At 41.6% G+C, this 22,310-nt stretch overlaps 1 protein-coding gene across 11 annotated transcripts in view; it reads left to right on the forward strand.

Moving 5' to 3' along the window:
- The window catches only part of SCN8A (sodium voltage-gated channel alpha subunit 8), a 176,470-nt gene that overhangs the window by 95,853 nt on the left and 58,307 nt on the right, over positions 1 to 22,310 (forward strand). For 7 of the 11 annotated variants that reach the window (XM_070621361.1, XM_070621362.1, XM_070621360.1 and 4 more), the window contains 4 exons: positions 274 to 415; positions 2,386 to 2,592; positions 3,428 to 3,721; positions 14,304 to 14,699. In XM_070621361.1, the coding sequence (XP_070477462.1) occupies positions 274 to 415; positions 2,386 to 2,592; positions 3,428 to 3,721; positions 14,304 to 14,699 (1,039 nt within the window). The remainder of the gene's footprint in view (positions 1 to 273; positions 416 to 2,385; positions 2,593 to 3,427; positions 3,722 to 14,303; positions 14,700 to 22,310) is intronic. The other 4 variants (XM_070621364.1, XM_070621368.1, XM_070621363.1 and 1 more) reach the window with 1 other exon arrangement.

A 22,310-nucleotide genomic window follows, 5' to 3' on the forward strand; every position in this document is an offset into this window, starting at 1 on the left:
TAGGTCTTGGGTAGAGCAGAGGAATCTGCATTTTAAGAGGCATGCCAGGTGATTCTGACCCTAGGCTGTCCCTAGGACTTCTTTTTTGAAAAATGGAGCTGGCTACTTTGTTTCTTTCCTCTTTTTCTTTTCTTTCTTTCTTTTTTTAATTCCTGTTTGTTGGCCTAGCTCTATAGTTGATTATTATTATCTCCATAGTCATGGAGATGACTTGCAACTGATGACTGGGTAAAATTATGTTGAAAAGCCTGGAACTTCCCCTTCTTTCTTCAGGCAATGCCCAGAGGGATACCAGTGTATGAAAGCAGGAAGGAACCCCAACTATGGTTACACGAGCTTTGACACTTTCAGCTGGGCCTTCTTGGCATTATTTCGCCTTATGACCCAGGACTATTGGGAAAACTTGTATCAGTTGGTAAGTAGTCCTTCTTTTTTGAGTGTTCCCTCTTTTTCTTTGGTGATAGAACTTGCATGAGTATATGTGGGGTTGGGGGCATTCTGCGTAAGACCTTTAGTAAAGACATTATACAGGATCTTAGGATGGTATTTCTCAGAGCCAGCTGGTTTGCAAAATTAAGTGAATTCTCCCAGCTCTCGTCTCTGTTTCTTGAATGCTCAGTCATGCATAGCTGTAGAGGCTCAGCCTCGACAGCCTCTTGCCTGGCCTGGGAATCTACTCTCTCTGCCTCCTTCTTGTTGTTTCACCAGCCCATCTGCAGTATTTTTCCTTTTAGATATTTTGGGCTTAGGGCATCTTTTTAAGAAATATTAATTAAACGTTGTGCTAAACACTATGCTAGTGCTAGAATTACAAAGATGAGGTTCCTATCCACAAGGACCTTGGAGTCTCAATATATCAAAATGTTTGAGATTTGTAACACATCTGGACTTGTTCAAGCAGGTTGTGACAGATTAAAAAAAAAGGTCAGTACCATTCTACTCTAGTGACTTTGGGCAAGTCATTTAACTTTGCTGGTTGTGATGGAGAAGTTAGTCTAGGTGATTGCTGAGGGTCTTCTAGCTTAGAAATTCTACAATCATCCATTGTTTCCATTTGAACTTGCATTTGATGATGCCATTTTGAGAATGAGAAACATGTCCCACTCAGGCATGAAGGAATCTCTTTAATGGAAGCTTCTAATTCAATTCCCAGGGAATTCTTACTTTCTGTTGGACAGCTTAGAGTTCCCTCAGGTTCAGATCTGTCTCATGAAATATTTGTGGTTGATGCTAAGTTCCATTACGTATTTGTGGTTGAAAAGAATAAAGATGAAAATTAAGCAATAGTGGGTCACATATATATAACCTAAAACCCTGTTGTTCTTTTTTCTCTTTTATTTAATTGTGGTCATAGTAGTTTATAACATTGTGAAATTTCAGTTGCACATTATTATTTGTCAGACACCATATAAATGTGCTCCTTCACCCCTTGTGCCCAACCCCCACCCCCCTCCCCCGGTAACCACTAAACTGTTCTCTTTGTCCGTAAGTTTGTTTATGTTCCACAAATAAGTGAAATCATATGGTGTTTGTCTTTCTCTGTCTGGCTTATTTCACTTAACATAAAACCCTCAAGGTCCATCCATGTGGTTGCAAATGGGGGCAGTTTTGTCTTTTTTTTATGGCTGAGTTGTATTCCATTGTATATATATACCACAGCTTTTTTAGCCAATCATTGGTAGATGGGCACTTGGGTTGCTTCCACGTCTTGGCTATTGTGAATAATGCTGCAGTGAACATAGGGGTGCATAAGTCTCTTTGTATTGTTGATTCCATTGTTCTTTGATGTTTATTTGCTCCTTCCTAGTGAAAGGAATAGTCCTGGCATCTTCCTTCTTCTTTTCTCCCCACTATCCTTTATGTCATATCTCTCTTTAAGCATATTATTAAAGGATAAGGAAGGATGTCACTCAAGATGACAACTTCCTGTGACTTGGACCTGATTCTAAAGATGGAATTTGTCTGTTAATTCTCTTTGAGGACCAGTAGATAAACGAACTGAAGTCTTGTATTCTTTTCTTTATACTTGTTTTAGATCCAACTGACAGATACAGTTCTTAGCCCAGGTCATTTTTTCCTTTAAAAAAAAAATGAGGCATTTTTCTATGAAAGGAGTATATTAGGAGTATCTGGAAATGGAAGAGGACCTTTTTTGTCACAATGAATGAGAGGTACTACTGACATTTGCTGTGAGTTGAGGATAAGGGAGGCCATTCGGCCATTGGGGGAGCGATGTGTTCTGCAGTGTGAAGGAGTACCACACAATGAAGGGCTGCCCTGTTCAAAATGTAGCAGTGCCCCTACAGAGGAACGTTAGCCCACGAGCTGTTTTCAACCTGGTTCATTTGATACACGTGACTCAGAAAATGGTCTTTGTCTTTACAGACCTTACGAGCAGCTGGGAAAACATACATGATTTTCTTCGTCTTGGTCATCTTTGTGGGTTCTTTCTATCTGGTGAACTTGATCTTGGCTGTGGTGGCCATGGCCTATGAGGAGCAGAATCAGGCAACCCTGGAGGAAGCAGAGCAGAAAGAGGCTGAATTCAAAGCAATGTTGGAGCAGCTTAAGAAGCAGCAGGAAGAGGCACAGGTTGGTGATCCATTCCTTGGAATAGTCCTTCCTGCCAGGTGGCCATGACTGAGGCCCCATGTGATTGCCACTCCAAGTGATCCTTTCTAGGCACATCATCAAATAGAAATCATTGATCTGATTAAAATAACCCAAGTAACAACTACAGATGTTTGGTTTAACTATTCTGTTTGTCTTAATGACCAAATTATTTGTCAATATGATCTTTTTTCGAATTTCTCAACTGTTCAATGTTCACCTGCTATGACAGCTGGGGTTAAAAAAAGTGGCCAGAGCAGCTATATGGTACTTCGTGTAAGCATAGCCTTTTTCTTGAGGAAAACATTCTCTGTGTTCAGAAAAAGTATTGATTGTAATTGTAGAGTAGATACAGGTAAAATATTAAAGTAAAATTTGAGAGACAAATTTGTGATCTCACCATCCTAACACTTTACCTTTTAATCCTTATCCAAATAAACATGTATTTTTGCGCTGTTGGGCCCAGAATGTATAATATAGTTTCTTAGCATTCATTTTCAGAGTTGCCCAGAAGGGATCCTTTGGTCCCAAGAAAGCAGCCAAGCTCTTGTCTGAGACACTCAAGAGAATAAATCCAGAAGTTTTCACCACTGGGTTCTGCTCTGATTATGTAGGGCTGTGTGCCGCGACACAAATTCAACTAGGCAATGGAAACAGCCAGGCCCTGGCCACCGTCTCCTCTGACAGGCTGGTTTTCCTTCCTCCTTTTTTCCCTCCTTTCGCTATCTATGGGAAGGAAATGACCTGCACTAATTGCTTGGCTTTGGGTGGCCCCAGTTCATTCTGATCTGGCCTGTTGCTCTGGCTTCTTCCCTAGGCTGCTGCCATGGCCACTTCAGCAGGCACTGTCTCCGAAGACGCCATAGAGGAAGAGGGTGAAGAAGGGGGAGGCTCCCCTCGGAGCTCATCTGAACTTTCTAAACTCAGTTCCAAGAGTGCCAAAGAAAGACGAAACAGGAGAAAGAAAAGGAAGCAAAAGGAGCTGTCTGAAGGAGAGGAGAAAGGGGATCCTGAGAAGGTGTTTAAGTCAGAGTCAGAAGATGGCATGAGGAGGAAGGGCTTTCGGCTGCCGGACAACAGAATAGGGAGGAAGTTTTCCATCATGAATCAGGTAAACTCTTTACACTGGGACAAATAAGCCTAAGAAATTCTGGTATTGCTAATCTTGCTTGATTCTTGCATTCCCCTTTGGTCTCACGTTCCCAGACCCCTCCCTGCGTCCTCAGCCTACCTTTCCCCTCCGTGCTCCATGTTGTCTCCTCCTGGAGGAAGTGTTACCGGCTTATTAGGACCATTCTCTGCTCTGACCCTGCCCCGCCTCCTCTGCTCGAAAGCCAGCCTCAAGACACTGGGATCACTTTGGCAGACTGGCTTCAGCAGTAAAGTCTTCATCACAGCAGCAAGCCTTATGTTCTAAAACATAGAGAAGAACTCTTAGCATCTGAACATCAGAATTTAGCTCAAACACCTCTGTTTAAGAATTACATATAATTGTAGGTTAAAAAAAAAAAGTCATGAAACTCTTTGGGTCACCTTATTTGAGTGTGGCAAATTCTAGTAATTAATTATTCTAGATAGATAGTGTCATGCTGATAAATTATCCTATGATAGATTAAAAGCCTCCAGTTTTACCCATGTTTGATAAATGAGGAAACTAAGAGAAGAACAGAGGAGAGAACTTGTAGATAATTATTGAGCATTCTATTATTATAAATATCACATAATAGATATTTTTGGATTTCAAAAAACACCACCAAAATCCAATTCTTAGGCCATTTAGTTGCCCCATTTTAAAGAAATGCTGGAAAGTTTGTAAGGGTTGGAATAAATTATAGAGATGATTCATTTTGCCTGTTCCTTGTGTCTCTCACCTCCTAGTTGTCTTTTACTAGTTCTGTTCATTCTATCACAGCAAAATTTCTTGTGTCCATGCCCTTCTCTCTATTCCTATTAATCCTATCTTGATTCAGACTTTTGTATTGCTTTGTTCTGCTGCAGTTTCATTTCCTCCAGTCTTTCTCCCTCTCCTTTATCTTTTATATACTGTCAGCAGATCGCTCCCTAAAACATGGCTCTCCTTATTCATCACCAAGAAATTAGGGAGTGCCTGCCACGTGTCAAGGATTGTGCTAGGTCCTGGAGATTAAAAGGTGGTTAAAACGCCATCCCTGCCCTGGGGAGCTTACAGTTAGATGAGCAGCCATATACATTAAAAAATTATGTATATAATGGCATCGATGGTATTATTCCATAGTTGAAATATGCTTTGGTGTTTTGGAGGGCACAAATCTATCTTAACCTGGAGTTTCAGCAGAGATTTTCTGGGGAAGGTAAAAATGGATAAACAGGAATTAGTCACATAATATATGTGTGTGTTGGTGAGGCAGCAGTAAGACAGAAGAAAGGATATTCCAGGTTTGGAAGAAAAGTACGTTCCAGTTAGGACATCCCAAGTTTGAATTATTTGTTGGATAACCAAGTAGAGAGGTGTTTTAGACACAGACAGTCAAATGATAGCTCATTTGAGTCTGAGGTTTTGAGCTGTGAGGTGGTGATTGAAACCATGAGACGTGATGAGATTGTATATTCAAAGAGATTGTGTCAGGTGCAAGAACAGTGGGCCCAGGACACAACTGCTAACATTCATGAGCGTTGCAGGTAGAACTCATGAAGGAAAACAAATGAATGGTCGTCAGAGATGCTAAGAGAACCAAGAGTTCAGTGAAGCCAAGAGAGCACAGGGTTGGAGAAGGCAGGAGAGTGATCAATGGATTGAAATTTAACAGAGATGCTTCCTGAGATCAGATTGGAAATGTCCTTGGATTCGGCAATATAAGTTATTGAGAACTTAAAGACATGTTTCTGTCCAGCGTAGGGATGGATGCCATATTGAGTGGGAAATGGAGACAATGAGTGTAGACTTCTCATTCAAGCTTCTTTGAGGAAGCTTTGGGCGAATATCAGCATTTTTATAATCTGGGGGTAGGGGAGCCCAGAAGAAGGGGAAGTGGGGGTAGAAAATGGAGTAGGATAGAAAAGAAAATAGGGCACAATCATGGAAGATGTGATGTCTAACAGGAAAGGGGCACCTTGTCCCTCAAAATGTCAGGAAAGTAGGGGAGGGTGGATGTGGATAAGTTTGTAGATAGGGAGGAAGAGGTTGAGGAAGGTGACTCTAGTTTTCAATAGTGTAGGAAATTAAAAATCTTATTGAAGGGAATGGGAGGTTGAGTAGGGGGTTTAAAGAAAATATTGACAATTTAGAATAAGTATTAAGAATGGGAGAGGAAATTCCCCTCATCAGATTCACTCTACTTATTAATGAAGTCCCAGCCCTTCAGCATGGCATTCACAGCACCCCAGCCTTTCCCCTGGACTCCAGTCACTGTGCCCCTTCAAGCACCCTGTACTTAACCCAGAATGAGCTCCTAGATGCTTCTCACACATGGCGTTTGTTTTCTACCCTCTGTTTAGCTCCAGAAACACCCTCTCTAAGATGCCCTAGTTTTCCATCTCTGAATGTCCACATCATACTTATTCTTCACATATTTATCTCAAGAAAACTTCCCTAACTTCCCCAATGGAATTATCATTTCACCTTCCCATTATGTTTCATACGTCTCTCTTTATGTGTTGCTTTTTACTGTATATGGTATTATATTTACTTATGTTCATATCCTTTCGTCTCTTAGAGAAAGTCCTAAAGTCAAGGCCTGCTTCTTTGCTCATGGCAAGCATTCAGATATTTGTTGGGAAATGCATGGAGGACTTTTATAAATCTGATTTAACTCCTTCTGGGGCTTCTCTGTGGCCTGGAGCCATCTCTGTCTCACCTTCACCTCGCCTTTCTCTAGTTCAGCCTCTTTTGGGGAAAAGTATGATTGCAGCTTTGTTGTAATCCAGCCCTTATCTTGAGAGCCATCACTGAGCTGGTTAATGAATACCTTAGTGCTGTTAACACTTTGCTGTTGAATGGCCTCTGATTAATCTATAGGCTTTAGCACAGAGTTGCACTGATTGCTCCCTAGCTCAAAAAATAAAACTGGGCTTCTGAGATGTCCTGCTGTGCATTAAAATGTTCACTTCGTCTAATTTCCCCATCTGAAAAAATTGTAGATTCCTGGAGGCCATGGATGACTGCCAAGAAGCCCCACACGGTAGTAATATTCTTTGTCCCAGGACTGTCCTGCAGTTTCTCTGAGTTTATCTGAAAGAGTGACTGAGGAAACTGAGACCTAGAGAGATTAATTTATCTGAGATTACTAGCTCGGAAATGTCAGTCAAGATTGCACCTTCTGACTGCAGAGCTTGTGGAGCTAAACGCTACCCAAAGTCTGTCACCACTGGTCCCCGCTCACCTGCACACGTACGTGGTCATCTCTTCTTTTGGCCTAACTGTGAATGTGGCTTCATCTCCCAGGGCAGTTCAAGTGTATGTCAGCTCCCTTTACCACCAGAGCTGAGACCCTTTTAAAACATCTGCCCAACCCATCACCCGTCTGTTTCTCTATAAAATTACTGCTGTGTTTTTAGGGCTTTGGACAATTGATAAATATTAGTTGAGTCCATTTTTGCAAGGTATTTTAATTATTCTATTGCAGCAGTTCTCAAACTTTTTGGTCTTAGGACCCCCCCTTATAGTCTTAAAAATTATTGAGGATCCCAAAAAGCTTTTTTAAAATGTGCCTTTAAATTATCATATTAGAAATTATAATTAAGAAATGTAAAAATATTTACTGATTTATTTTAAAATAATGATAAACCAAGCCAATATTGCCCCTACCCTCAGTCATTCCAGGGCCAGGTGCTAGACAGCTAGGACCACCCCTGTAGCCCTGAGTCTGTTTAACACAAATTGTACATATTTTTGTAAAAATTAACTTTTACAAAACAAAAAAATTAGTGGAAAAAGTGACGCTGTTTACATTTTTGCAGATCTCTTTAATCTGTAGTTTAAGTATAAGACAGCTGGAATATACCTGCTTCTGCATTCACTTTGTCATGATATGTTTTTTCTTTTGATTTAAGTATTTGAAGAAAATCTAGTTTCATACAGATAATAGTTGGAAAAGGAAGGAATATTTTAATAGCCTTTTCAGATAATTGTGAATATTCTTCTTTGCTGCGATTCCAAAACTGGACAGTGGTAGTTTTTTAATGGTTAGTTGTAGTGTGGGATCCGATATCAGTAACTTGGTACTGTGTTACATTAAAACTCTCTGTTGTATTTTGCACCATAGATTTTTAACTCGTGAATGATTTATAGCATCAAGCATTGATCATTTAGGCAATCCCGGGTCACTGAGTTACACAGATCTTCCAAGTACTGACACACAATATTAAAAATTCACATATGTTATTATCACTACCAATCTCATCAGAAAAGTCTTTAAATACTGTGAAACTGCCAGGCTCACAGAGTTCAGTGTGTACTTGTGAGAGAATGAGAGTGATAAAGGCAGATATCATCTTAGTATTATTTTGAAATAATTCTGACCGCATGAGCCCCGCTAAAAGGATCACAGGAACCCCCAGGAGTCTTTAAGAACCACTGCTGTATTGGAAAGAAAAAGTGAAATATGGCATGGAAATAGAACATTTAAATCACCAATTTATCACATTCTAAACATCCCAGTCATTGTGAAGCCTCATCTCAACAGACGGCTGACATGAATACCTGGAAATCCCCAGTTAATTTTTCTGTGGGATGTAAGAGCCACTCCCTCAAATCAAGAACACCTCGGGGCCAATCTCCCAAGCAAACTCCTAGACTTAAGATGGCTTTTAAGTTAACTGTGATGTGACTGCCTGAAAAGGACCAGAAGCTCCTGGTTGGTTGACAGGAAACATTTTGAAAACAGGAAGTAGGGCCTACCCATCTCAGAAAATAGTCTGGATCCCCAGAGTTAATAGAGTCATCGGTTCTGAGTCATCACTGAAACCCTCTGGTCCAGGGAGGGTGAGACTGGGGAGGGGCTGGGGCGGCCGCCCTCAGGATGCATCTCCTTAGGGAATGGGCTAGATCAGGGTGGGATACTGGGTTCTATGAGAAATGGAGCAAGTCGTCTCTTCTCCTTCATTTATTTCAGTCAACTCTTTTGCCAACAATGGAACAAGGAATTAAAGAATAATAGATCATTGTTTCCTTTTAGTGTATATTGTCTCAGGATCCTGATTTCTAAGCATTTGTAGGTCGCCGAATTGATCCTCATCTTCCTTATCACTTTCCTGTCAGTTAGGAGTAGTCTTGTGTATTAGAGCTCATATAGTCTGCCATGTTTCCTCAGAGGCTACAAGTTTCAAGAGAGTAGGGACCGTGTTGTATGTCTCGTTCACCATTGTATCCACATTACTTAGCGAACAATAGGTATTTCATGATCGTTTGTCAAATAAATCAAACCTCCTTCCTAACATGGGGATCTAATGTACCAGGCAGTTTCAGCACCCAGCATTAGCCTCATATAAAATCACGGACTCAGTCCAGGGAAGCTTGCTAGGAAAAGTGAGGCAGTGACCCAAAGCAGGTATGGGACAGTGCTATAGAATCCAAATACATGTTGATTAAATTAAACATTGTACCTACGATATACAGAGCGCTCCAGGAGATAGAAAGGTGAATGAGGCAGTATGTCCTTAAGGAACTTGTCACTGGTTAAAAAAGAAGAGATAGGGGCCAGCCCGGTGGTGCAGCGGTTAAGTGTGCATGTTCCGCTTCAGTGGCCCCAGGTTCGCCGGTTCGGATCCCGGGTGCGGACATGGCACCACTTGTCAAGCCATGCTGTGGTAGGCATCCTACATATAAAATGGAGGGAGATGGGCACGGATGTTAGTTAGCTCAGGGCCAGTCTTCCTCAGCAAAAAGAGGAGGATTGGCAGTAGATGTTAGCTTCGGGCTAATCTTCCGGAAAAAAAAAAAAAAAACAAAAGAAGGACAGAGAAAGTATGGATACAAAGAACTTTATGTAGTAAAAAGTAGAACATAAGTACTCTGAAAGAGGGGCTCTGTGCTGTGGGAGGGTTAAGGAAGCTTGAAGAGGAAGAAGCTGAAGGGCTTGACCATGGAGAACAGAGAGGATTTCCACAGCTGAAAATGGAGTATGCCCTGGAAATGGAGAAAATAAAGACCTGAAGGCAGTGTGGCTGAATGGTAGGGTATGTGGAGGAAAGAGTGAGGAATAAAATGGAAAAAGTAAATTAAGGTCAAAGCTCGGAGGATCTTGAATGCCATTCTTAGGACGTGGAGTGATGACATTAAGTGTGATCATGAGTTTTAGCCGAGGAGCCCAGGACTGCCTGAATCTTGTCTTGTCCTGGCGGTATTTGTGTCCATTGAGGCCCTTAAGAGAGAGAGATATGCCCAAGCACAGTTAATTGACATCTAGGCTTAGCCCTGAGCCGCAGTGTTCTATGTTAAACTGCAGTGAATATGCGGGTGGAAGCTTAAGGATGCTTCCTGTCCCGCATAAGCCCAATCCCGGGATCTTACCATATTAATCATGGTTTTTATTTTCTGTGTTTTATGATGCTTAATATTTTAGGAGCCTTGCTGGCTGGGGAGAGACTCCCTCCTCATGCTAGTTTAATTCTTAGAGATAGTAAACAACTTGCCTGGAAGTGTGCCTTTCATATGCACATCAACCAATCCAAAACCTGTCTCACCAACCTTCTCCTTTTCTCTAACTCTCACACAGCAAGCCAATATTGCCCCTACCCTCAGTCATTCCAGGGCCAGGTGCTAGACAGCTAGGACCACCCCTGTAGTCCCGAGTCTGCCTAAAGTTCCTCGAACTATCCAGTCCTAAACTTGCTCAAATGTGCTTGTTCTGCCTCACCCATTGGAAACCACAGGAAAGGCTCTGGGCCGTGCTTTCCCCTCACTCCTTCTGCCTCCTGACTCACCCTTGTAGCTCCAGGAGCCCCTGCATGGCATGCCATGCTGCCCCTTCCCTTGGGATCTATAGGTAACAAACTCTTCTTTCAAAGGCAGTTGTCTCTGTCACCTTACCAACCTGATTAAAACAAAATCATAGGTACATTTTACAACGCTTACACCATCTTCTGGCCAGCCGCATCATTTAAAGTAGTGCTTCTTAAACTATCTGTGGTGAAGGACCAGTTTCTGTTTTTCCCAATTCTTCATGAACTGATACAATTGTAAAATATAATACCAATAAGTTTCTAGAAAAAATTATCACATTTTTTTCCTCAAAGGTTGGCACCTGAGCTAACATCTGTTGCCAATCTTTTCTTCTTCTTCTTCTTCTTCTTCTTCTTCTTCTTCTCCCCAAAGCCACCCAGTACATAGTTGTATATTCTAGTTGTGAGTGCCTCTGGTTGTGCTATGTGGGACACCGCCTCAGCGTGGCCTGATGAGCGGTGCCATGTCCATGCCCAGCATCCAAAGCAGTAAAACCCCTGGGCCGCCGAAGTGGAGTGGGCAAACTTAACCACTCGGCCACGGGGCCGGCCCCGTATCACATTCTTGTATGTTGTGACAATGTCTAATTACTCTAAAAGTTTCTAAATGCTTCTCTCAGATTTTCTGCTTGTCTCATTGCAAACCAGTAGCGGGTCAAATACTAGCATTGGTCCATGAATCACACTTTGAGCACTGGTTCAGGGGCGTGAATCAGTGGGGGTCCCCAAACATATGTGAGGAGAGGAATAGCAATCAGTGAGCTGGAGGAGGCCCTGATCCCTTTATGAACCCAACAACGTGGAAGAAGGAAGTATAAGAGCTGGCTACATGTGTGCGCTTTTAACACAGTGACACCATCCTCTCGTAAATGAGACTCAGGAACATTCTGGAATCTAACTAATGCAGCTGCTCTCTGGGGAGGGATAGGGCAGAAGAGCAAAACAAGTCAGAGAGATGGGGAGAGGGGTCAGAGGTGTTACATACCTGCATCCTCTTTTCTAGAGGCCTATAGACAGCATATGGTATATATTTAACAATGACATTTATATAAAATGATCTATGTTTAGTGGTTTTCTTGATGTGGCCCCCAGTGATCAAATTCATTTATTGTCTCAGAGTTTTGTGCGTTGCTTCAAGCCAGGGCAGGAAAAGACCGCATAGCAAGGGAAATATAGGTGGGAGAATGGCGTATGATGGAACTAGAAATATCCAAAGAAAATGTACCAGTCTGGCCACAGGAGCTTTACACATTATAGCAAGAGACTGAAACTGGAATCATTTTGAGTCTAGAACCAGAAATGGAATTCCAGGTAACAAAAAGATATGAGTGGAAATGTTAAAGAGGAGCCCTGCAGCTCTTCCAGGGTTATCATCAGAAGTATTATTTTAAAAGGTTTATTTAGCACTTATATGCGTTATATTGGCAGAGTCCCAGCCCACAAAGCACTTCCACAGTGGAGCCATTTTACAGGAGGGTTAAGGCCTAAACTTTAAGGCAGAAGTCTCATATGGTTAATTATTTTGAAAAGTCCTTCACAGTCATAATTGGGCAAACTGAGTATCTCAGGGTAGTAAGGAGGGTTAGCTAAGGTCAGTTGTTTGTCAAGTTTCTTTCTCTTAGGGCAGGACCCCAAAAACTGGGGGTGTATCCCTTTGGGGCACTTGAAGACTTTCCAAGCACAGTTTTAAGGAAGCTGATTCCCAGCTCTTTAACTTACGCATTCCTGTGCCCAAGGTTAGCCCTGCAGCCCAGAGTCACACGGTGCTTCTTCCTATTTCCCTTTCACAGCCAACCTTCTCCCACTTTACAAAAGGAAGGCATACCTGTCCATCATCCCCAGTCTTACGTGGTGCATTGCCCTGAGCTATACAAATCCTTGTGGTGCTGAACAAAGGGACAACTGAAAATATCAGTGTCTGAAGTTTTCTTTAATCCAGGAAGTGTAAATCCATTGTAAGGCTTTATGAACTTACCTCTCTCTTACATACTTCTGTTAGGAGTAAAACACAGAATTATAATCAGGGGTGTTGGGATGTTTGAAGTTCAGGAGCCACGCAGTTGTCACTGAGATACATATTAATACATTTATTTAAAATGAAAAATTAGGTCATACTTTTTCCAGTGAAAGTAAGTCTGATTTTTCTAGTTGCTTTAACAGTGAGGACATTACAAATTTTCATAAATTAAATGAGGTAAATCTGTGGCTTTAAGGTTTTGATGAAAATGTCTTTAAAGCATGTGATAAGATAAAAACATTTTATTAAAAAATGTTGGCAATAATGTATAGAAATTAAAAGCATTTTGATTATTCCAACCTTTTCTGTTGGGTTAACTAAGGTTCCTTTAAGTAAAAGTAACCCGTATAATTATTAGTAAATAATAAATAAAACCTTTCTGGTATCCACAGAAATCAGGGAGTGGAATGCTTCTAATAACTAGATAATAAATCCTTTGGCAAGTTGGGTGGTTTTCGGTTCTTTCAACAAACTCGAAAGCAAAACTAATTTAATTGTCAACCAATAGATTAAAATAAATTTTGCTGATAGCTTACTATGTGATTTTGGCATATAATTTGGAAGGAGTTCAAAGAATTGAGTGACATTACTATAACAAAATTCTTTGGTTCCAAGATACTACGTATTTATGTGAATAAGGTTTCTCAGCACTCAAAATCTAATATTAGAAGGGAGGGAGTTGATGTTGAGCCATGTCTCATTCTAGTAATAAGCAATACCATCTACAAATATTTAAACACCAAAAACACCAATTGAAAAAACAAGAACCTCATCCATCTCATTAAGAGATGCATTTTAATAAAATTTTCTTTTTAAGCTTAGTAATTGCTTATAAAATGTATAACATATTTGTATATCTTGATCAGTTTTATTAATAAGAATTGTAAAAAAAATTTAGTCTAGGAGAGTTTTTAAAATTTCTTACAGACTCATGGTCACAGGAAAATTTAAAAATTTTTGAAGTATAGTTTATCACTTTTGTTGCAGAAAAGTATTCAGAGGTGGTCAATAAAACACATTAAAGTATAAAATATATATTAGCATAAAATTCTCTAGGGAATGTGGAATGGAAGTATGAGTTGAAGGAGAAAAAGAAATGAAAAGTTTCTAAGTGGTAAAGGGGAGTTTCATTTTAAAATAGTGCTGGGAATTATATAGTTTGCAAATATTTAAACTTTTGATGAAAAAAATTTATGTTGACTTTAAAATGGAGTGGGAGGGGAGATAAATAATTTTCAACTGAAAAATAACTCTTGAAGACCACTGTTGGCATAGTACTTGACCTCCAGGGCATGTCCTCATTGAGAGAATGGCAAGTGATACCCACTTTTAGATTCTCTCCTTTTTGCCAAGTGTGGCGTAGAGGCTAACTCGAGTAAATTAAAGGCACACGCCATGTGAGCCCACAGTAATGAGAAATAGACACACTGCTGTGTTTCCCAGTAGATTCACCACGGAGAGCATGAGATAAAAGCATCGTTTCAATGCATGAGTGACCAGTGAGTAGGATTTTTGAATGGTTAACTGGTCAAAGACGGGTATATCTCAAGGGTATAGGGCAGGGAGAAGTGAGTAATAATGGATGTTGAACAGTAGTAGAAAGTCAGCCTCCAGAAGTGCTTTCTGGAAACGCTGGTGGTCTGACAATGGGAAGGCAAGGATGGAGCCAGGTCGGGGAAGTAACAGCCTTTGCTCAGCCTATAAGGGGTCAGCTTCCCGTCTCACGCCTGCCCCTCTCTCTCTCTTGCTGTCCCTACAGTCACTGCTCAGCATTCCGGGCTCGCCATTCCTCTCCCGCCACAACAGCAAAAGCAGCATCTTCAGCTTCAGGGGGCCCGGGCGGTTCCGGGACCCGGGCTCGGAGAACGAGTTTGCGGACGACGAGCACAGCACGGTGGAGGAGAGCGAGGGCCGCCGCGACTCGCTCTTCATCCCGATCCGGGCGCGCGAGCGCCGCAGCAGCTACAGCGGCTACAGCGGCTACAGCCAGGGCAGCCGCTCTTCGCGCATCTTCCCCAGCCTGCGGCGCAGCGTGAAGCGCAACAGCACGGTGGACTGCAACGGCGTGGTGTCCCTCATTGGCGGCCCCGGCTCCCACATCGGCGGGCGGCTCCTGCCAGAGGTGAAAATAGATAAGGCAGCTACTGACCACAGTGTAAGGAAGTAAACAAGTAGACCGAGGCTAGGCATGGCAGTCCTCCCTCCCTCTTCTCTCCCTGCTCTGCCCCTTCCACCTGGTCTCTCCCAGGGTCGGCCCGACTCTTGTTTCTACTCCTAGCCGTTTCCGTTTCCTCCCTCCTGGTTTGGTTCTCTTTCTCTCTCCGTGTGTTCCCCTTCACTTTATCCCTGGCTCCATTTCCCCCTTCTTCCATCTTCTGACTTTTCCCTTCCTCCCCATCAACTCCTTTTATTTTACCTCTTTTCTTTCTCGCCGTCTTTGCAAGTCCGTCCGCCTCCCTGTCCCTCCGCCCACCTGCTCTGACTGAATGCCTCTGGCCGACGGATCCTGCCCGGATGGAATGGGGATGGCCTCCTGCCACCACCAGTGACCAAGTCTGAGCGGGTTTGGAACTGCCATTGCTTCTCTCCCCGCCCCCCACGTCCTCTCCTCTTAGGGAAACAGCTTGGAATTTAAAGCTCCTTTCTATTTAAAAAAAAAAAGTGATATAGTTTTGAATAATTTTCCGTCTCCTCTACAAGAATGAGATGGGATTTTTCCAAAGACAAACGCGTGTAGCTCATGCTGAGGGTGGGAGGTGTGCACCGGGGAGAGCCAGGCACCGGAGAGGTTAAGGAAACCAACGCACAACTGGACCCAGACGTTCCAGAGGGACTGAAATGGAGATAAATCAAAGGAGGCAAAAGGAGGAGGTTGGGGCAAGAACACATGGTGTATGGGGGAGGAAGAAGAAGAGAAGCAAAAGATGAATTTGAAATGTAATCAAATGTCAGGCTCTGGAGGAGTTGCGTATAATACCTTCACGAAGTCACTTGTCTAGGGGTTTGGAGAAGGGCTCCCCTCTTTGGGAAAAGCCATCTCTTAACATTTCTTTAAATTCTAAGCTGTTTACACCTTTTTTCTAGTTTTAAATTGTTATAACCTTAATGATCCTAATCCTTCCTCCCTGTAATTCCTTAACTTTCCCCAGTCCCTCCTTAGCTGGTATAAGCTCCTTGAGATAGCATGTCAGACCATTTTGTTTTAACACCTGAGTTTCCTCTAACACAGCATGAAGATAGCCAATTCTTTAATTAGCATGATGCATGTGTGGAGGAAAACCGGACGATCAAGGGTGGAATTATTCAGAATGATCTGTTTTTAGCATTTTAGGATGGTTGTTGACTGTACAGATTATTCAAAAGGCAGTTAGGAGGTGTTTGACATCATCTTTTCCCTCCCTGCCTTTTTATTTAAAAGCAAAATACTTTTCCCCCTTACATTTGTATAGTTCTTTACAAGCTACAAATCATTTTTACATGCATTATTTAATTTGTTCTAAATACGGATTTCGTGAGGCTGATGAAGTAGAGTTTATTCTTCCTGTTTTTGAGATGGAGACACAGGCTCAGGGAATTTGTGCTCCTTGAAGTCACACAGCTCATCAGTGATAGAGCCAGAATCTTAGGCCTTTCAGAAACCTCGTGTTTCTCAGCTAATTTTAAGGTCTTTTCTGCCTAGGCCATTGCTCTGCTGGGGAACCGTAATTTAAGATCAACAATAATAAGAAGGATAACTATAACAGTGGTTCCAGAGTTCCCCCCAAACCAGATAGTTGGCCACAAATGTTATAGATGATATCTTTATTTTAAATAAGTCTAAAGGTAAATTTTGGGCTCCCCAGTTAGATAGATGATTATATTCTCGGAAAAAACAGCTGGTATCAATGGAGAATGAGGGATGGGTGCGCATGGACGGTACAGTTGGGGCAACTCACATGTTGAGAACCAAGTTAAATTTTGATATCCTGGTAGTTTTTAAAAATATTGAAGCCAAATAATACATCTTGCTATTTCTTTGAAAAGAAGGTATTAGGAAGGTGTCCGGGAAGAAGGAGCTTGAACTTCAGCTGAAGGCAGATGAGCAGGTGTGGGGTTTGTTTTCGTTTCTTTCGCAGCTTCTGTTATACTGTGTGGGAGACAAATTGGAGAGGCAGTTGAGCAGATGGCTTTGGAGTGTAAGGCTCTGCACTGCCTTATACTGTGGCCTGCAGGGTGCTACCTTCCAGTTTGGAGGGCCTGTAAGCGCTTAGGAGAGCCTTTGCAGTGGTCCCAAGTGATGATAATGACAGACTGGAGGATTCCCAAGGCCAGGAGGCCAGATCCCAAAGTGGCAGCGAGGTGAGGTGGGAGGACTATCTCATTCCCAAGGGCTTCACAACTAGGAAAAACTATTTTGTTAGAAGCCATAAAGAAGCACTTGCTAATTGATAACAATATGAGGAAATAGCTAAGTTGCATTAATAGGCCAAAAAGACAAAACCAAACCAATCCAGAATGCACACAGTTTGCAGACAGAATGACACCAGAACCCCATAGAGACAAGCTGCGTGCAGAAAGATGAATGACTAAAAGTTAACAGTAGTTGCCGTTGGGAGGGGAAATTATTGGTGACTTGTTTCTTCCTTACACTTTCCTGTTTTTTACAGTGGGCATAATAATTACAGCTCAGCATATCGAGTTCTTACTATACTATGCTAAGCACTTTGTATGCAGGATCTCATCTAATTCTTATAACTACCCCATCTGGAAGGTGGTTTTATCCTATTAACAGATGAGACTCAGAGGTTTCATAACTTGTGGAAATGGAACTTGAAGCAAGGTCTTCCTGATGCCAAAGAGAACTTCCTGACCACTTAAAGATTGGCTCCTTGGGGAAGTGGGAAAAAGTCATTTATCATAGGAGGACACGATATATTAATGTCATATGCAGCCCAGGCTACATGAGCCATTAATACCTCTTTGCGCTAGGATGTAGCGACTCTTCCTGTCAAACATTTTGGATGTGTCTCCAGCCACGGATTAACTTGTCTTCGCCTGAAGCGTTAGAGTGCTCCCAGGCAGATGCTCAGGCTTTGTAGGAGCCGCTGATGGTCACCAGGTTGGTCGCACACAATATTAATGCTTAGGTTATGCCACATCTGTATTTTTTTTCTTCAGGCTCAATTTAAGAAATATAATATTCCCCATGAAAAAAAGCTATGACCTCATTAGAGCCTCATTGAAAACTATTTCACATCTTCATTAATTATTCAGTTGTGATTGAATGGTGATGATTTTTTGATAGTTTGGAAATTTTCACTCTTGCTTTTTGCTGAAGCAGAGGATCAGGGGACTTTTCCCATGTCTTCATCTCTGAGCTGGCAAAATAGGTGAGAATCATGGTTCTTCACTCAGAGAGTAAGCACGTGCCTCTGACGATCCGAAAGTCACACGTAACTCAGAAAGCATGTTCTTTAGCTTGCAAGTGTACAAGCATTATCTCATTTACTGCTCACAACCCTACTCTGTGAGCTAGATACTGCTGTTGTCTGCATTTCACTGAGGAGGAAACCAAGGCTTAGAGAAATAAAATAACTTGTCCAGGATTGCACAGTAAGCAGCAGAGTCAGGATTTGAATCCAGGCAATCTCACTCCGGAGCATTAACCGTTAACCATGACACTCTCCTAACTAAAGCTCAAGTGCTTTACTTTATTTACTCACGTGATCCTGGGAAATTAACCTCTCTAAGCCCTTATCTGTGAAAAAGAGGTAAAAGGACCTTTGTTATAGGGCTATTGTGAAAATTAAATGTAGTAACATTTGTAAAATGTGGAGCACACTGCTTGGCCCATTTCTTAGTATGCAGAAAGCCAGTTTCCATTCCTTTCTCTATACTTTTTTGGCCTTTTTAGACCTGAGAAGTAGACAGTGGGGTTTCTGCTGAATTGCTTGACTTGGAGAGCGTCAGATTCCTTCTAAGATTCTAAAGATCCTTTGTCTGAGAAGGAGAAATTATTGTAAAATTATTTTAAAGCAGAATACTGCAAAAATTTGAGAAAGGCTTGAACAGGAGATAAATGGCTAGGTTCTAAGACCGCTTCTAAAATGCTCTAAACTTTAATTCCAAAAGGTGACTGCCTGATAAATTTGCAGTTATGTATTTCCACGTGAAAGCAATTTAGAATCAATAACAAGCTGAGCCTCCCTGGGCAGATCTATAGAAATGTGGTCAGAATCTGCCATCTGCAGATGTCTCAGGATGCCTCTTTGAGAAGGGAGCTACAGTTTAGGAGGTTGGGAGTCAGTGGCTAAATGCCCTAATAAACTTTGCGTTTGAGTTAAGAGAAATGGAACAAATTCGTACTGGGTTTAACATAATTAAGGTTCTCAGTTGCTTCCCCTGTTACTGATAGTTTTGTACCAAGGCTCCTTAGAGGCTGAATTTTAAAAAGGCAGAGGCTCCTGACTTTAAAATGTTGTTCATTCTCCTCCTCCCTCCCCAACAAAACGAAACAAAACAAACAAAAAGTATACACCTCCATTTGCCAAAAAAAATGACCTGAAGAGACAAGGCAAGGGAAAGAAAGAATATGTGATCTTTCCTCTGGTCCTCGAGTCTCAGCCTGATTGAAAGAAGACATCTTCTCCCCACCTCCCAGGTAATAAGAATAGGGCAGCTGAGCAAATAGCAGAGACATACCTCAGAGAATCCAGGTTCTAGAGCAGAGCGTAGCTGAAAGGTAGCTATGAAGTTGCTTTACGTGGGAGAGTCTGCTCCACGTTTTCTTCCCTGCAGCTGGCTGTGGTCTGGTACAAGATAACAATAGCCAGCTTTGCTGGTGGGAATGGAAAATGGTGCAGCCATTTTGGAAAACAGTTTGGCAGTTCCTCAAAAAATTAAACATAGAGTTACCATATGACCCAGCAGTTCTACTCCTAGCTATCTACCCAGGAGAACTGAAAACAGGTGTTCACCCAAAAACTTGCACATAAATATTCAAAAGCGTTATTCATAATAGCCAAAAAGTAGAAACAACCCAAGTGCCTATCCGCTGGTGAAAGGGTAAACAGAATATGATATGTCCCTACAATGGAATGTTATTTAGCCATAAAAGGCATAAAGTCTTGATACATGCTACAACATGGGTGAACTTTGGAAACGTTATGCTAAGTGAGAGAAGCCAGACACAAAAGGACACACATTGTATGATTCCATTGACATGAAGTGTCCAGAAGAGGCAAATCCACAGAGACGGAAAGCAGATGGTCGGGGGCCGGGGGCTGGGGGCAGGGACTGGGATCAGCCGCTCACAGCTACCGGGTTTTTCTCTGGTTCTGGAATTAGTAGTGATGATTGTACGACATTGTAAATATACTAAAAACCACTGGATTTTACACTTTATGTGTACAATTAAATGGTGAATTTTATGTTATGTGCACTTTATCTCAGTTTTTTTAAAAAATGAAAAGATAGAAATAAAGAAACAAACAATAGCCAAGTACCTGGACTTTCAGTCCCAGCTTTCAGAACCTCACATCGGGAGAGGGACTTCAGGAACTACCCACCCATCTTGGTGTTCCGTGTCCCCTGATTTTAACAGATGAGGTTTTCTCAGTAGTACGGATGTATTTTTCTCTGGACACGGTCTTAGCCCCCAACTGGTGCTTAGCACTTTTAAGTAATGTTCTTTGCAGGCAGTTTTGGTTTATGTCATCTTAGGCAGTTGACAGTGATCACATATGTTTGCTGTCTCTCCATTAACTAATCTGCTCTGATGAATACTGAGAGACTGTGTATATAAACAGACAATGACCAGACCCTATATACCCTATATAAAAACAGAACAGTCACCCACAACCTGCCCAAGGAGCCAGCCTCCTTATCTGCAATAGTAAGCCCAGGAAGCCAGCCTGCTATAAGACCAACTGGCAGGAGGCCAGATTGCCATCTCTAGTGACAATCTGGGAAGCGAAACAGTAACTTCTGTAACAAGTAGCCCAAAATGGCCAGGGCTTGATTGACAACTGACAACTTCCCTAATTTTTGTCCCTGCTTCCAACTTAGGTCCACTCAGAGAAAGCCAAATATGCTCCCCTAACCAGTCACATAGGATGCCCCACACCTAGTTAGCCTGCCTACAGCTTCCCCATGCCGACAGCCTTGAGTCAGGGCACACCTGAAGCCTCCCCTTCTTCCACTGTCAAGCTTCCCCACTCCTCTGCCTGCCTTTGAGTCTGCAAAAACGCACGTGGCAGTGGCTGACTGCCTCACTCTGTCAAGCTCAGAATAAATAGCCTTTGCTTTTCTCACTTGGTTGATCTTCATTTATGTCCACAATACAGATATTTACACATTTTGTGCTCCATATTCCGTCTCAAAGGAATTCCACTGCATAATCAGTGTCGCAGTAGAACCTTGGGTACCCTCATGCAAGAGTTACCAAAGATGTGGGTAAAAAGAAGGTGGAGAAGGCGCTCTTTGACTCATTGGGGCTTATCCCCTAAACCCCTTTACCACAAGACTCTCTCAGAAAGTACGTCTTCTGGTCAGTCTCCTCCGCTTTTCAGGCAACCGCTTCCGACATGTGTCACCATAGGTTAGTTTTCTCTCATTTTTGTGGATTCATTTACATTATTTTTTATTTGGCGTGTTTCACTCCATAAGATGTTTTGGAGATACATTCATCTTGTTTTGTCTATCAGTTGTCCATTCTTTGTTATTGATGAGTGGTATTTCATTGTATAAATATACTCCAATTTGTTCATCCATTTTCCTGTTGGTGGACATTGAATTGTTTCCGGTTTGCGATAATATGAATAAGCTAACTGAGAGCATTCTTGCACAACTCTTCTTGTAGACGTATGTTTTCATTTATATTGAATAAATACCTCAGAGTGAACTTCCTGGGTCATATGTTAAATGTATGTTTAACTTCATAAGAAACTACCAAATAGCTCTCCAAAACAGTTACACCACTTTTTAAAAACTCTCACCAATAATGTATAGTTAGAGTTCTAGTTGCTCCATATCCTAGCCAACATTTGGTGATGTTAGTCTTTGATTTTAACATTTTAGTGGGTATAAAATGTTACCGTATTTTGCTTTTAATTTGCATTTCCTTGATGGTTAATGATAATGAGCATCTTTTCATCTGCTTATCAGCTTCTCCTTTATCTTCTTTGTTAATTACTTGTTCACATCTTTTGCCCATTTTTAACTGAGTTCTTTTTATTATTAATTAATTTTTTTATATGGTATGGATACAAGTCCTTTATCAGATACTTAAATTTTTAATTTTGATGAAGTCCAATTTATCAGTTTTTTTCTTTCATGATTTTTTTGCATCCTGTCCAAGAAATCTTTGCTGATCCCCAAGATGGTGAAGATATTTTTCTTCTATAAGCTTTATGGTTTCAAGTTTTACAGTCAGGTCTCTGATTCAGCTCAAATTAATTTTTGTGTATGAAATTAGATAGGAGTCGACCTGGGTGGATATTTAGTTTTTCAGCACCATTTGCTAAAAAGACTTTCCTTTCTCCATTGAATTGACTTAGCATGTTGACCAAAAATCAGTTTTATAATGTTTTTTGCATCTTGTCCAAGAAATATTTGCTGAACCCCAAGATCATTTCCTTGATCTGTTTGTCTTTGCTTATACCAATACTACATTTGTCTACTAGAATTTTGGTAGTGATTGCACTAACTCTATAAGTCAGTTTGGGAAGAATTGGCATTTTAATTATATTGAGCCTTCCAGTCTATGCGTGTGTGGTGTATTTCTTCA

This window comes from Equus przewalskii, chromosome 5 (assembly GCF_037783145.1).
Source record: "Equus przewalskii isolate Varuska chromosome 5, EquPr2, whole genome shotgun sequence".
In the NCBI taxonomy this organism is placed as follows: domain Eukaryota; kingdom Metazoa; phylum Chordata; class Mammalia; order Perissodactyla; family Equidae; genus Equus; species Equus przewalskii.